Raw genomic sequence first — 16,131 nt, forward strand, 5'->3', positions numbered from 1 at the left:
AGTAGTGGCCACAGGTGTAAGTGTTCTAATAAAACTATTTACAAAAACCGGCAGGGAGTGGATTTAGTCCTCGCCCACCCCTGAAGATTTCCTAGTCTCTGGTATCAATGAGTCTGCGTTTAAGAAGGGGAAGTTACTGTTTCCATCCAACCTCCAAGTCCTGGCAGCCTTTAATGTGTGGGAGGATCCAGTAGAGCGACTCCACAGTTTTCGAAGTTTCTGAAGTGGGCCCTTTTTTTCTTTCCTCTTTCGCTCCTCCAAGTCCTTCCTCTCCACCGCTGCGACACAGACCCAGTTGTGGTGTGATTAGGTGGGCTGCGTGGGCTTCAGAGGAGCCAAGCGGGCACTCAGAAGGTGGTGAGGGCGCGGAAAAGTTGAAGCCCAATCAGCATGGAGTTGAGCTCCGCGTCCCAACCTTCAGGTGACCCCGCGCGGTGGCGGCAGAGGCAGCGGCGGCTGCAGCGACCAGAGCCCGCAGCAGCTAGGAGCGCCTCCGGGAGGACAGGCGGCGAGCTCGGTGAATCGTCATCTGCCAGCGGAGCGCCGAGCTTCGGCGGGCCGTGGCTGGGTGGGAGAAGAAAGAGCCAGGACACAGCTTCTTTTCTCTCCCCGCCAAGACTGTGCAGGCTGGGCTCAGGGCGCCCAGAGTGTGCGGGCCCTCGCTGCGCGCTGTTGTCGCCCCTCGCCGCCGCCTTTGAACACTGGGGGTGTGCGTGGCTACGGCCGTGGTGGCGGCGGCGGCGGCAGCGGCGGGAGTAGCGAGCTGGGGCCGCCCCGGCTACGCTTCGCCCGGGCATCGGCGGCGGCGGCGGCGCCCATGGCTCAGGGTACGGCCAGGGTGCGCGCTGCTCTCCCTGCTCTCCAGCCTGCTACTACTGCTGCTGCTGCGCCTGCTTTGGTGCCCCATCGACGCGCCCGCCCGCTCCAGGTAATCCCGGGCCCTAGCCGATCGACCTGCGGGTCCCGCGCATCCTTGCTGTGCGCCCCGCCGTGCGCCTCGAGAGCTCTGGGCGCAGATCGGCTTGCCTTGGGCGCACAGACTTTTGGTAGCTAGGGGAACAAGCCAAGGGGCAGCAGCTGCCTGAGGAAGGGGTGGGGCAGAGGGGTGACTCTTGGATCCGTGGGCATTGCCATGGGTGGTGAGGGACCTGTCAGGGTGGTGGGGGCTCCAGTGTGCGTCGCTGTGGGTGAGACAGCTGCGGAGCAGGACCTGCCGTCGGGTTCCCTACAGCCTCCCGGGCTCTCCATTCTGGTCTTTGCTATCCTTTCCTACCCTTCCTAAGGCATTTCCAACTCCGTGCTTGGGGAACTGTCCCCCGAGCCGGGGTGCGCCAAGATGCCCTGGCTAGGCTTGGAGCGCAACGCACCTGCCAGCCAACAGCTCCCCCGCGATGTGTGACAACTTAGTTTTTTCCCCTGGTGCAGGCTTTTGGTGGACGAAATCGAGGAGGATCCCCAGGGCACCTCCCCAGCGCTGAGGATGCTCAGGAGCCCCGCGCCCCCGGTACCGCGCACCACGAACAGGTACGCCCGAGGCACGAAGGACTGGCGGGCGGACTCCTGGGCCACCAACTAGCTTGAGCTGTCAGCTTGGGATGACATGATTGAGTGTGTGTGTGTGTGTGTGTGTATTACTCTGAGAAACTCTTGATGCTCACTCAACCTTTGAAAGCCTGCCCCTCTATGTGAGTGTTGAGTGGTGTTTGGAACCCCCCCCCCCCCCCTAGAGAAGTCGCTTCTCCTTTTTGAGGGATTAGTTTTTTGTTTTTTGGGTTTTTTTTTTTTTCCTTCTATGGTTTAAAGTGTATCATTATTAAGATTCAGGTTTGGAGGATTGGAATTCTTGGGTGTGCTGTAAACGTTTTTCTCCTTGGTGAATGAAGACTTAAATTTTTTCCTTTATCATTCATATGAATATTTAAACAGAGACAAGAGTGATTCAGGTTTTCTATTTTTTTTCTGATCATAAAAATAATACAACTCAGGAAATACAACAGGAAAAATATATAAAAGAAAATAATTCACTAAGTCCCAGCACCCAGAGACTGTATTCATATTGGTTTCTTTTCTTCTAGTGGTCTTTGCCATATACACATATTTTTTTAAATACAGTTTAGATTGTATTTTGTACTTTGTGTTCCACCTTTCCCCCTAAACAGTCGTAGACTTGTGTACATTTTATTAATTTTGTCCTAAAACATTGCTTTTGATTATTGTATAACCCATCATATGAATAGTTCCTAATTTATTTAACTATCTTCATTTTTAGACATTAAGGTTGTTTCCTGGGGTTTTTTTTTTGGGGGGGGGGGTTGCTATCAAAATTCTATTAAATCCATCCTTGTTTGTATATCTTTGTTTCAAATTAATTCCCCAGAATGAACTGATAGAAGTTGGATTATTAAGTCAAAGAGTATGTGCATTTAAGGTTCTAAATCACATTTCCAATTGCTTACTAGAAGGATCAAATCCATTTATGCTTTCACTAACAGAATGTACTGCTTTGTTCCTCAGCGTTGCTATTATTATTATTGCAATCTTTTACCGTCTCACTTCTTCATATCTCTTGTGAATCCCTTTTCCTCTATTTATCTTCCTGTATTTCTTGGCTCTTGGATCACCTTAATCTTCTGATTGCCTGACTGGAGGCTCCCTCCTTTGTGGCTCTGGCTTGGCACTATGAAAGTCCAGAAGTACCTGGAAGAGACTCCAGAGTGAGGAACAGCACTGCCAGACCCAGTCCCCTGTTGAATGTCATATTATACTAGAGGCACTAACAAATTCTGAATTAACGAAAGCTTGTGAGAAAAATGTTGGCCTATAGTTTTATTTTATGCAGTTTTGTGTGTGCAGATGGGTAGCTTTTCAATGAACTGGGGGAATTTCATTTTCTTCCAAGTCTTTTGACTATTATACATCCTGAGGTTTCTGCTTTGGGAAAGTTTGAAAGCATGTGCTCATTAAATGATCTGGTCCCAGGTCTTCGAGTGTGTGTGGTGTGTGTGTGTGTGTGTGTGTGTGTGTGTATGGTAATTTTTGATGAGTTTTACAGCAGTTTATTTTGGCACACTTTTTTTCCATTTGGCATACTTCTTGAACTAATATAGGTAATTAATTCATATTTTTTTGAGTGTGGTCAATTTTTTTCATTTATACCATAGTGCTGTGTTAGTAGAAATCTCTTTGCCCTTTGATCTGCTTTATATCCCCTTTATCGCTTTTAATTTTGATTACTTATGTATCAGGGGAACAAATTTTAAATCACCGTACTACTTGGTTGTATAGAGAAATTGCAATTTCTTATTCTGTAGCTGGTCTGATCTTCCTCATTAGCGATACCAATAAGAGGAGCCCCAAATGAATGAACTCTTCTAATGGGCCAGACACTTATCTATACCCTTTATTAACTCTTTTAATCCTTAGAAATAGTAAGAAAACCCTGTTTCATTTTATAGGCAAGGAAACTGAAACACTGAGAAATTAAGTAATTAAGTAATTACCCTAAGTTATAGATTTCCAAACTGTGCTACTCGGAATCAAATCCATGGACCCGGAATCCCACACCTAATCTCTCTGCAGTGCAGCGTTTTATTGGTGCAGGGCCAGTTGGTGTACGTATGAATCCTTAAAACTCTTTCTGGTAATATTTACTCTGTTAACAAATTATTTATATCTCACATTGCTCCCAATATACCCTTTCACTTAAAAATGACATCTAGGTGGGTGTGGTGGCACTCACCCATAATCTCAATGACCCAGGAAGCTGAGGCAAGAGAATCCAAAGTTCTAGGACAGCTTCAGCAACTTAGCGAGTTCCTGTCTCTGAATGAAAAATAAAAAGGACTGGGGATGGAGCTCAGTGGTAGAGCCTATGGTTCAAGATCATGGTACACTTTAACTCCTCTGTTCTTCGGAGTGATGTTATACCTTTTCTATCTGGTAGACAGGCCACCTTTCAATAGCCAGGTATGAGATTCCTTCCGCTTGGAGTTCATTCTTTTTTGGTCAGGCATTACACCTGTTAGTACTTCCTAGTTATCTGAGTGCCCACTGATGCTATAAGGAATCTGGTGAAGGGTTTCTGTGGATCCTTTTCTAGATTGTCACTTTTTTGACCTTTGCTACAATACTATCTCTCTCAGCTCTAGCTAGCTAGTTCCACAGTCTCTTAGCCTTTTAGGGGAACCATCTAACCTAACCATTGTTGGTTCAAGAAACTAAATATCAGGGCCTCCTTCCCTTGTGTTCCACCAAGATGGGACCCCACTCACAATTAATTTCAAAATAGGGGACTGCTCAAGAGGTGATCTGTTTCCAGAATCTTGATAGGAGGATGCAAAAACCTCCTTTCCTTCTGTTATTGTCCTTGATGTTATCGTGTTATGGCCCCCACCTGTTTCTCTCCAAACCCAAACTCTCTTCTACCTTTTTGTTGCTTCCTCTCACCTGTACTCCATGATAGGAATGTGCCGGTTCCCCTCTGCTTCATATTTTGTCATGACTCAAATGCAAGCTTTAATGGCAAATTGTGGGGGTCAGGGGGAAGGAACTGGGAAAACTCAGGGAACAATGGCTTCTTCTAGGTCATGTGGTTAGTGTGTTAAAGGAGGGGAATAGGAGAAATCTCTTGGAGCTGAAGCAAATTCTATTTTGCATTGTCTAGAGTAGAATATTACCTTATACTTTCTCTTTGCATTCTTTCTTTATTAAAAAAGTCTTATTTTCTCCACCAACCCCCAAAGATGTTTCTAAATGCTTCTGGAAGACTCATGTATTAAGAAAGACAGAAAAGCCCAGCAGCTTCAGAGGCTGAGGCAGGAGGATTGCGAGTTCAAAGCCAGCCTCAGCAAAAGCCGGGTACTAAGCAAGTTAGTGAGATCCTGTCTCTAAACTCAGTGGTCAAGTGCCCCTGAGTTCAAACCCTGTACCCTTTCTCCCCTCAAAAAAAAAAAATAACAAAAGAGAAAATATATTAATAATTTAAAAAATATTATCCCATTACAGTGGATTTTTTCTCTTCCAGATAAATTGCCAAAAATCTGTCATTGTCAAACAAGAAGTTTTTGGATTTAGATCTTAACTCTTGTATCTCCATATTTCCTTTATGTTACTTTTTTATTTTAAAATATCATTTTTCCCCAGTGTAATGTCTTGTAGTGCCTGCTTGATTTATTTATGTAATTTCCTCCTTTTCCTTTGTAAAAGGATATTTAATACTATGAATTTTCCTTTGAATAAAGCTTTGGATATTTATTTATTTTTAGGTACTAGGGATTGAACCCAGTGGTGCTTTACACTGAGTTCCATTTCTATCCCTTTTTACTTTTTATTTTGATACAGGGTCTCACTAACTTACTTAGGGTCTTGCTAAGTTGCTGAGGCTGGCTTTGAACTTTCAATCCTCCTACCTCGTCCTCTCAAGCTGCTGGGATTACAGGCATGTGCCACCATGCCCAGCTCCATTTATTTATTCATTTATTTATTTGTATTAGGAATTGAACTCAGGGTCTCCTGCATTCTAGGCAAGCAGCTCTAGACTAATTCTTTAAATTTGAATACATGGTATCCATATTTAAATATATATATATATATATATATATATATATATATATATATATATATTCCATGTTATTTGATTACATTTAAATTTTTATTTTATCACCATTATTATTTTGAGAATGATTTAAAAATTTCTGTATGGTGGATTTTTTTTTCTTAAGAATGAATTGAATAGTTTTTAAAAATAATATTAGTTTACTTAGATTAGATTTTTTATTATGAAAGAAATCCAATAAAATGCTGCTATGATATCATAAGTGAGTTCCCAAATATCCAATTATTAGAAATGAGGAGCTGAATTATTGTGAGACTAATGAAATGGTTAGCATAAGCCTGTGTAACTAGATAATCTGGAATTGAAGGGTCTTTATCCATTCATCTGTGGGATCTATCCAGGTCCTGGCCATGGTTCCATACCTTTTAATGGCAGTTGTTCATTCTGACTTAAACATCACTGATGATGATTTAAGATCCTGTAGCTGGCTAGAACTTTCTGGACAGCGATAGCTATTCCTTGAAGCATTGGTTAGTTGATGCCTGTTTTGACTTATCTGGGATGATTGGACAATTACCCCCACTCCCCAATACCACATATGTTTTCCCAAAGAGGTTTGCCTGCTGTTTCCCTTGTGACCTTGCCCTCCCTGCCAGTAATCCTTCTTTCCTGAAGAGGAACTTGGACTTGTCCCTGTTTGAGAATTGGGGCGAGGCAGAGAGCAGACAGAAACTGTGTTATGTTCCAAGTCCCATTATTGTAAGGTGTGTCATTGTAGAGATTTCATTGTAAGTTTTTAGATGAACACAGAGAAAAGGAAGATTGCCTGTCATTTCAATACCTTAAAAAATGGCATTTCATATTTTGTTATATTTTATGAGCATTAATCTAATAATTTTGCTATGAATATTTTTTTTTGTCTTCATACATGTACTTTGGAGAATAATGCCCATCACATTGCTATGGATATTTTGATACAGGTTAGGAACTTCTTTAAAAACAACATCTGAACTGTTTTCCATGTCATTAGTATTCTTCTGTAACATAAAATTAAAGCATGGTTATAGAATGTATAGATGTATCTTAATTAATATATTCTTTCCTTTTGTACACTTGGGTTATTTATTATCTTTGATTTTGATTTATATCCTAATATGAATGACTTTAGGCTTATGCACATACTTTAGTTGTTTGGACAAGTTCTTCTTAAAAATGAAGGGGCTGCATCATAGAATATATGAAATTTTCAAATGTTGCCATGATTTTTCCAATAATTTTCACAAATGGTTGTTAGTTGTTCCAAATTATCCCACTTTCAGAAGTACGTGAGAGTAACTGTTGACCCTAACCCTTTTCAATACTGTGTATTGGACTTTTTTTTCCCATTTTTTTCTAACTATTTTCAAGATGAAAATTTATGTCTTAAATTTTGTTTTCTTTCTTTCTTTCTTCCTTCCTTCCTTCCTTCCTTCCTTCCTTTCTTTCTTTCTCTCTCTCTCTCTCTCTCTCTCTCTCTCTCTCTCTCTCTTTCTCTCCCTCCCTCTCTCTCTCTCTCTCTCTCTCTCTTTCTTTCTTTCTTTCTTTCTTGGTACTGGAGATTGAACCTAGAACTTGGCACATGCTGGGTAAGCTCTACCGCTGAACTATAATCCAAACCTTTTTATATTTCATTTTGGCAAGTTGCCCAGGCTGGTCATGAACTTGTTATCCTCCTGCCTCAGCCTCCCAAATAGTCAGAATTACAGGTGTGTACCACCGTGGGTGGCTCATGGTGCTTAATTTTCAAGATATTTGCTGGACATTCATATTTTTTCCCTAAATTGATTTTTCATATCCTTGTCTATTTTCCACTAAGATACTCTATTTTCTTATTGATTTTCAAGATATATATATATATATATATATATATATATATATATATATATATAAATTTCAAGCTATATATAGATATTTCATATATAGATTAAAAGTATAATAGTAGAATGCATTTTGACATATAATATATAAATGGAGTATAACTTCTCATTCATCTGGTTGTACATGATGTAGAGTTACACCAGTTGTGTAATCATATGTGCACATAGGGTAATAATGTCCAATTCATTCTACTTTCATCCCTACCCCCATTCCCCCTCCCCTCCCTTCACTCCCCTCTGTCTAGTCCAAAATACCTCTATTCTCCCCCCTCCCCTTATTATGAATTAGCATCCACATATCAGAGAAAACATTTGGCCTTTGGTTCTTTGGGATTGGCTTATTTCACTTAGCATGATATTCTCCAATTCCATCTATTTACCAGCAAATGGCATAATTTCATTCTTATTTAAGGCTGAATAATATTCCATTATGTATGTATAACATAGTTTCTTTATCCATTCATCTGTTGAAGGACACCTAGGCTGGTTTCATAGTTTAGCTATTGTGAATTGAGCTGCTATAAACATTGATGTGGCTGTATCACTGTGGTATACTGATTTTATGTCTTTTGCCCACTCTCATTTAAAAATATTTATTCTGAGTATTTAAGTCAATTTATTTTCTACTGAGAATTTATTTTGGCATGTAGCAAAAAGGTTTTTTTTTTTTTTTTTTTTTTTGGTGGTGGGGGGGAGGGTTACCAGGGATTGAACCCAGCAGTGACTTTATCACTGAGCTATATCCCCAGCCCTTTTAATTTTTTGTTTTGAGGCAGAATCTTCCTAAGTTGCTTAGGGCCTTGCTGTATTGCTGAGGCTAGCCTCAAATTTGTGATCCTCTTGTCTCAAGCCTCCTGAGTTACGGGGATTTCAGAAATGTGCCATTACACCTGGTATGGGATAGACTTTTTACTTTTTTATTAAATAAAATAATATTTAATGTATTATTTTGATAAATAAAAGTATAAATAAATTATTATTTGAGAATTATTTTTAAATTTAAATCAAGCTTAAAATTCTAGAAGTACTATTTAAATTCTCTTTTCCGTGCTTGAAATTTGCCATTTTAATGATCCTCTTCCCATTTCTTCTTCTTCTTCTTTTTTTTTTTTAATTTTATTCCTTTCTTGGTCAGTTGGCATAATTTTTCCAACATTTTTAGCATTGAAATGTGGATGACAGTCTTTCTGAAACTTCAGATTTAAAAAAAAACATTTTTTTTAGATACAGATGGACATAATATCTTTATTTTATTTATTTATTTTTATGTGGTGCTGAGGATTGAACCCAGGGCCTCATACATGCGAGGCAAGTGACCTGCCCTGAAGCCACAATCCCAGCCCAAACTTCAGATATTTTTCATACCTGAATACTGAATTAGCACTGAGTAATGAACACACCTTCACTGTGTTTTTTGTTTTTCTTTTTAAAACGTTTGTGAACAGTGTTCCCTAATTTCTGGCATTTAAGGGTTCTGAAAGAGAAATAGAGGCAATCTAATTTTTATTTCTTGTAAAGTAATTGGTTTTTTTTATTGTAATTGGTTTATTTTTTTTATTGGATCCTGACATTTGTTTTCATTAGATTTAATGTAAAATTCACACGAATATGTCTACACAGGGTCTCTTCTGACTAATTTTGCCTGTCTTTTAAATCACCTGACTCAGTGAGTTTTAAATTCAGGAAGGAAACAACAACAACAACAACAAAAACAAAAAAAACAAAGCTTGTCTTATGTTGGGTGACTTGAGTGTTCCGCATGTTTGGGCAATACTCCGTGAAGCAGATCTTCATGTTCTGTCTCCTATCTCTGCAACTCTCCCTCTTCCTCTTTCTCCATGTCAACAACTTCATTTCACCTTTAGATTTCTGTTTTCTTTGTCCTTTTCCTCTGTCCCTTGGGATGGCTTCTCAAATGTGTCCTCTTTGTTACTGTAGTTTATTTTTTCCATAGTATCCATTCTTGGTTTTGCCCGGTCTATGATAGTACATTGATTTTTATTTTTATTCTCTTAAGAATTTTTCCTTTCAGGCTATCAGTTTACATCTCAGAAAGCATCCTAGTAACTTTTTAAGTCTCACTCCCCCCCCCCCTTATTTTATGTTTTCTTGTATTTCCTGGGAATATTCCTTGTAAAGGTTTCTTCTGTTTCTTGTAATAAATATTTTTCAAACACAGGGCACTATCCTCCTCCTATAGGACAACATCTTTGCATAAGTTTTAGAAAGTTTGTTTAATTTAGGTGCCCCCAAGGAGGAGGCTTCTTTCTGGCAGTGTTTGTCAAATTGGAGGCGTTGGGATTCCTTGCTGGCCACTCCAGAGCCTGGAAGAATCTCTTTCTCTGAGCATATGTCAAAGGAAAGACTGAGTCACAGAGCCCTTAAGTTTTAAGTTTGTTTTTAATTATGATAAAATACACATAACATAAATACACGTAACATAAACTTTACCAATTGGAGTTTTTAGGTACCACACCCAAAAGCTGTCTCTTGCTCTTACAATGTGGACTCATGCCTGTCAGAAAGTTCAAGTATACCTGGGTGATCTTCACCACCTGGACTTCTGCTGCTGCCCAGAACTATGCATGACAAATGTCACTCAAAACCCCTGAGGCTCCCTGGGTATCTGCCATGGATATTTCATGTCCTAGGGTGTGATGACAGATTGGTTCCCTTTCCCATTTCCTTCTATGCCTTTAGTGTTACTATGTAATACAATGCAATATAATAATCTAGTATAATACAATATTATATAACATAGGCACAATCTCAAGAGGAAGTAGAAAGAGCAATAGAGAAGGCTTCAGCAAAACCCAAACAGCCCTTCCTGCCATGGGAAGTAGATCTCTCCAGATCTCTAATTTCCTGGTCTAGGCAAACTCTTTTCCTCAGGTAAAGAGAGGCAGACAGACAGTGGGAAAAGAATCACAACCTTTTTCATTTTTCCTCCTTGGATCTGCTTTGTTTCTGAGGTGAAAATTTGCATCTGCCCCTGGTAATTCCAAACACTGTGCTTATACCTTTGCTCTTGTCCATAATATCTCTTCCCTGAACTAGTCAAATTTCAGAAGCAGCTGATCTGTTGCCATCCAAATATATGCTTGTCATTTTGTGTAGACTTGTGTACATTGATAAGAATGTAAATAGTCTGGGAGAGGGAAGATCGGGCCCTGTCTACTCTCCACTGTCATACCCTGCAAGTTGTAATCATGTTTTATTTGACATTTTTTCTGTTGTATATGTTCACACTGGGATCATAACTGCAGGCTTCAGAAAATTCAAGATGAGCATGAACTAGAATTTGGAAAAAAAAAAAAAAAAGGACCATATAACTAAACATCACTCCAAAGCAGCTCATTTTTACCCTCTTCCCCTTTTCTCTCTACCCCACCCCACACATATGTGAAGGTTATTGGATTTTACTTCTGAGAGCAGTAAAAGCTTTTTCACTTGCACATTTTTTTCTTTTTGCTTTTAGAAGTAACGATACTAATGCATCCTGATTTTTAAAATTCAGAATGCTTTAGGGTTGCCTTGAGTCTGCTTCCTGAAATACTTTGAAATGAGGCTTGGAATCTTGCATTCTTTTCCTACTTCTTAATTCTCCGTTTTAGTTGCAACCCTTCCCTTTTAAGGAGTAGAGAGGATTCTCCTCCATTTGCTCCTGACAGCACAGTTTACTTTTCTCCTTGCTTTCTCTGTGGTTTGGATGTGGTTCACTGTGGTCTTCCTGATGGGCATTTTTCAATGTCTTCATTCTCTGCCTTCCGTGTCTCCCGTTTGGCTACCCAGCTCCGGAAAAACTGTAGGATGCATGGGTTTGGGGCAGTGTATGCAGAGAGAGGGCTTCAAAGCATGGGCTACAGTCACTGCTGGGGCTTCTACAAAAATCATTGGCATGTGGGTAGAAGAGTCAGGAGAGCTTGAAGGACATGGAGAAATGTCCTCCTATTCCCTTTACTTTGTGGATGGATGAGTAGGACAGGAGTTTATAAGAAATGGGCTCTGAATGACTCACCTGTTACTTCAGAGGTTGTTGGAGGTGGAATTTCATTTTCCACCAGACTCAAGGAACACAGTCTGTGTAATGTCCCTTGGAATCCATGGGGTATGTGTTCTCAGAACCCCCTGAATACCATATGCACCAATGCTCAAGTCCCTTATGTAAAAAGGTGTAATATTTCCAAAGAATGTGCACACATCCTCCCTTTTCTTTTTCATCTACCCATTACTTACAATACATAATATAAAGTAAATGCTATGTATATAGTGGTTAGACGATACTGTGTAAGGAATAATGACAAGGAAAAATGTATTGGTGTTCAGCACAGACACAGTTTTTCCCCCCATGGTTAGATGGATCTACAGATATGGGGCCTGCCCAAGGGTGAGGGCCATAATCCTGACTTGACTGCACGTCTCTGAGCAGAGAGTCCAGGATGCTTCTTTATGCAACTGAGGGGTAACATCTCAGTAAACAGTACTGTTCCCAGCGTATGTCAGAGCAAAGGTGGTTCTATTTCAACATCAATTCAGGTGGCCTTCATGTGGTGTGGCTGTGTGTGAGTTCACTGTCCCCTGGATAGACATTTTCTTGAGCCATCAGGCATTCGGATGAATTTGAAAGAAGAAAAAACCCTGGCTGTCCCTGGGAGGGGTGATAGAGATCTGATAAGGCAGGAGTGGAGAGAAGCACACAGGGACTGGGAAATTGGGTGCTAACAGCAGAAATGATGAGACAGAGGTTTGGGTAGAGAAGAAAGAATATGAGGGGGAAGGAAGTGAATGTGTGTCCTCCTCTGCCAGCTGCAGTATTTCTAGTCGCTGGTCCTCAACTGCATGTGGTTTAAGGGTGTAAGGATTCTATAAGCTCTTGTTTGGGGGCAGAGACAGAAGGTTTCTAAAGAGCCATGGAGGCTTCAGGGAAAAACTTGAGAAAGTGCTTTTATTTCTAGATGCCTTGTTTTGTGGATGCTTTTGTCATTAAGATGGTTATTAAATATATTTATCTGTACATACTTGGGATGTTAACTTGTCCAGAGTGGTTAAGTTCATCTTTTTTATACTTTTAGATTAGAAAAAAAAATTGTTTCACCCAGTACTGAGAAGGATTGTACCTGCGGTAGATAGTAATTCTTGGGAACATTTATATCCATGACTATAATTATTTCTAAAGATAATTTCATAAGGCACAACCTGTTATTTTGCAGTGATTGTAAAATAATTTCCATTATCTAGTTAGTTAGTTATTGTTGTTATTGTCGAGTACATTGAAATTCTTTAACATGTAATTTTTAAACAGTTGCATCCAAAGAAATTGAAGTTGTAAAGGATCATTAATTTTGCAAGTGATAAATATCTCCCATGGTCGCTGGAACCTTAGTTGGAATACAAGTGGCCCCTGCTATGCTGTCTTCAAAGGACAAATCCACATTCCAGATATTCTCTTTTGAGAGTCCATTCCATTATTTCCTTACTTGATGTAATATAATATGTGATTCCCAAACTTGATATTTGAAATGTATTTTTTAATGCTGCAGTATGCATTTTTAATATCCCTGATACTTCATAACTTTAGAAGGACTCCTATATTCTAAATGTTTATATTTGTCCACATAACATTATTACTTGCATGTTAAGTTTATGGGCATATTTTTGTGGGTTTTTTTTTTTTTTTTTTGTACTGGGGATTGAACTTGGTGCTTAACCACCAAGCCACACAAAATTCCCAGCCCTTTTTGTATTTTTATTTTGAGACAGGGTCTCGTTAAGTTGCTTAGGGCCTCATCAAATTGCTGAGGCTGGCTTTGAACTTGCGGTTTTCCTGCCTCAGCTTCCCCAAGCCCTTGGGACTGACTATAGGCATGCACCACCACACTTGGAATATTTTTGTGGTTTAGACTTGAGAATTTATTCAACACTTCTATTCTGTTTGTGGACACCAAGTACTTGCACTGTTTCTGTCTGAGGGATATTAGGCAAAGGGCTGTAGTACTGAAGGCCCTTGTCTATCTCTTTCATCACTCTGCCCCCACTATATATTCCAGAACTCCATCCAGCATGTGGACATTTGCATCCTGTTGCCTTGTCTTCATAATGGTCCTAGGTTATTGAAGTACACTTTATCATTTTTCAATGTACAATAGACAGTAAGATTTACAGGATAAAATACTAATGATAACAAAACCAGAGTTTATAGTTGTGTGCTGAGGTATGAGTAAATGAAATAAAATGTTCCAGTGGGAAGAGAATGGATTCAGCCTGGAAGGTTGAAAACTCTTATCTACAATGGTTTCTTAAAGGCAGAACAAATGTAGATTAACAAAGAATTTGAATAAATAGGCGTGGGGCCTGCCCATAATCCTGACTTGGATTTCAAGTGTTGTGAAATTCCTACCAAGGGGAATTATTCTTTAAATAAATGGTTCAGAGATGAGTGATGGTATATGTGTTCAGTCAATGTTAACATTCCTGTTTCTGTGGGGTTTTGGAACACTCTTTGAAAAGCCTCAGATTTGTTGGTTGGAAATTGTTTTTTGTTTTGGGTACCAGGGATTGAACCCAGGGGGCACTTAATCACTGAGCCCACATCTCCAGTGTTTTTTATTTTTTTTTAATTTTGAGACAGTTCTCACTAAGTCGCTTAGAGCTTTGTTAAGTTGCTGAGGCTGGCTTTGAACTTGTGATCCTCCTGCTTCGGCCTCCCAAGCCGCTAGGATTACAGGCTGTGTGCCACTGTGCCTAATAAGCTTTTAATACAAATGTAACTTTTGATAAATAATGATTAAAAATGCATTTTTCAAAGCAGAAAAAAATTAGTGTTAGATTTCTGCTGGGCTGCTGCTAGAAGATTCTTATAAACAAAAATGACATGTTCTAAGCTAGCAATTCTCTACATAATTTTTTTTATTTTATAATATATTACTACTCATGCATGAGAGCCTTAGGCTGGTCTCTTAAAAAAAGCTATGACAACCTGAAAAATCTTGCTATTTTTCAAAATTTTAAACATTGTATGAGGTTTTCTCCATTTCTCCATGTGTTTTTTTGAAGAGAGACTATAACATGTATCACATTTAAGAGATTGTTTTATGTTATCTTTATTCTGAAAACAATAAAAGTCAGAACAGAACTGCTGTTTGGACATAATTTCAAATAAGTTTTTTTTCTTATATATAATCATGATTTTATTGAGTGTGACAGAGTCTTTCAAATGAAATTAATTAAATTCATTAACACTTTTAGAGGTGAGATTTCCAGATGGTGGAGTGAGGATAGTCTTTTTAGTAAATGATGTTGGCACAGTTGGATCTCTATATGCAAAAAGTGTCTTAACCTGTTTTCTGCTGCTATATTAGAACACCATATACTTGGGCATTGACAAAGAACGGGGGTATATTTGACTTAGGATTCTGGAGGTAGAGAAGTCTAAGGCCATGGTGGTAGCATGTGGTGGGAGCCTTCTTACTGTTTTATCTGAATGTTGGAAACAGGGGAGGATAAGCATGTATCTGTAAAAGAAAAAGCATGAGGAACAGACTTGTTTTATAACAATCTGTTTTCATGATTACTGGCCTAATCTCTGATAACAGCAGTAATACATTCATGAGGACTCTGACCTCATGATCCAATCATCTATTAGGACTCACTTCCCAATATTCTTGTATCGAGGATTGTGTTTCCAACATACAATTTTTTTTTGGGGGGGTGGCATATGCGAACCATAATAGTAAGTATAGACCCTTACCTCACACCATATACCAAAATAAATAAATAAATAAATAAATAAATAAATCTCAGTGTTAAAACCATAAACTTCTAAAAAGAAAGCAGGAGAAAATTATTATAACTGTGGATCAACTAGAGTTCTTAGATTAAAACTAAATGTAAAAATGATACAAGAAAAAAAAATTGATAACATTTATTTTAATTAAACATTTCTTTGCTTCTACATACACCAATAAGAATATAAAAAGTCATCAAAGGCTGGGAGGAAAATATTTGTAAACTGTATATCTGATAAAAGACTTCTATTTGGAATATATGAAGAAATCTTTCAAGTCCATAGTAGGAAAACCAACAACCCAGTTGAAAAATGGGCAGAAGATTTGAAGAGACATTTCATAGCTGAATGGGGTTCTGACTTCAGAGTCTGTGCTCCTTATGTTCTTAGAGTCTGCAGGTAGAGGAACACGGTTCAGCTGTGGTGTGTCCCATGGGAAATGCTGGGTGATTTTTCCAGACATTCAGGGCGTCTTGGGAGAGGAAGATGGTAAGTGATCATTAATGACTTAGCCTTGCAGACACAGAGGGCCTCGGCAAGATGCGGGGATGACAGCACTCATGCTGGCACAGTGGACCAACCAGAGATCTCTGGATTCCTTCAGTCTGTGAAATCAGGCTTACTGAAGCCGATGTGCAGGAGTGACAAGGACTGCAGAATAAGCTGCATGGACAGGGGCATGCCAGCAGGCTATCCATATCCTCCTGGGTGTAATCCAGGCCATTCCTTAAAAGAGCCCCCAGAGAACTGACCTCAGCATGGGAGTCCTTGATGAATCTGGAAGATCAGAGTCAACCTAACCTGCATGGTGTGTGTGTGTGTTGCCAGGGTTGGCTGGGGGGATGGTTCAGAGAGCTTGCACTAAGCTTTAAAGGCCA

General features: G+C 39.6%; 1 protein-coding gene across 1 annotated transcript in view; it reads left to right on the top strand.

Moving 5' to 3' along the window:
- The first annotated feature begins 390 nt into the window (after window positions 1-390).
- The window catches only part of St8sia6 (ST8 alpha-N-acetyl-neuraminide alpha-2,8-sialyltransferase 6), a 115,674-nt gene continuing 99,933 nt past the window's right edge, over window positions 391-16,131 (top strand). Inside the window, exons 1-3 of the mRNA XM_046423054.1 lie at window positions 391-517; window positions 709-928; window positions 1,426-1,524. Of these exons, the coding sequence (XP_046279010.1) occupies window positions 391-517; window positions 709-928; window positions 1,426-1,524 (446 nt within the window). The remainder of the gene's footprint in view (window positions 518-708; window positions 929-1,425; window positions 1,525-16,131) is intronic.

Source organism: Marmota monax, unplaced genomic scaffold, assembly GCF_021218885.2.
Source record: "Marmota monax isolate L192 unplaced genomic scaffold, Marmota_monax_Labrador192_F-V1.1 WCK01_AAM20220418_F8-fsc00098, whole genome shotgun sequence".
NCBI classification, from domain to species: domain Eukaryota; kingdom Metazoa; phylum Chordata; class Mammalia; order Rodentia; family Sciuridae; genus Marmota; species Marmota monax.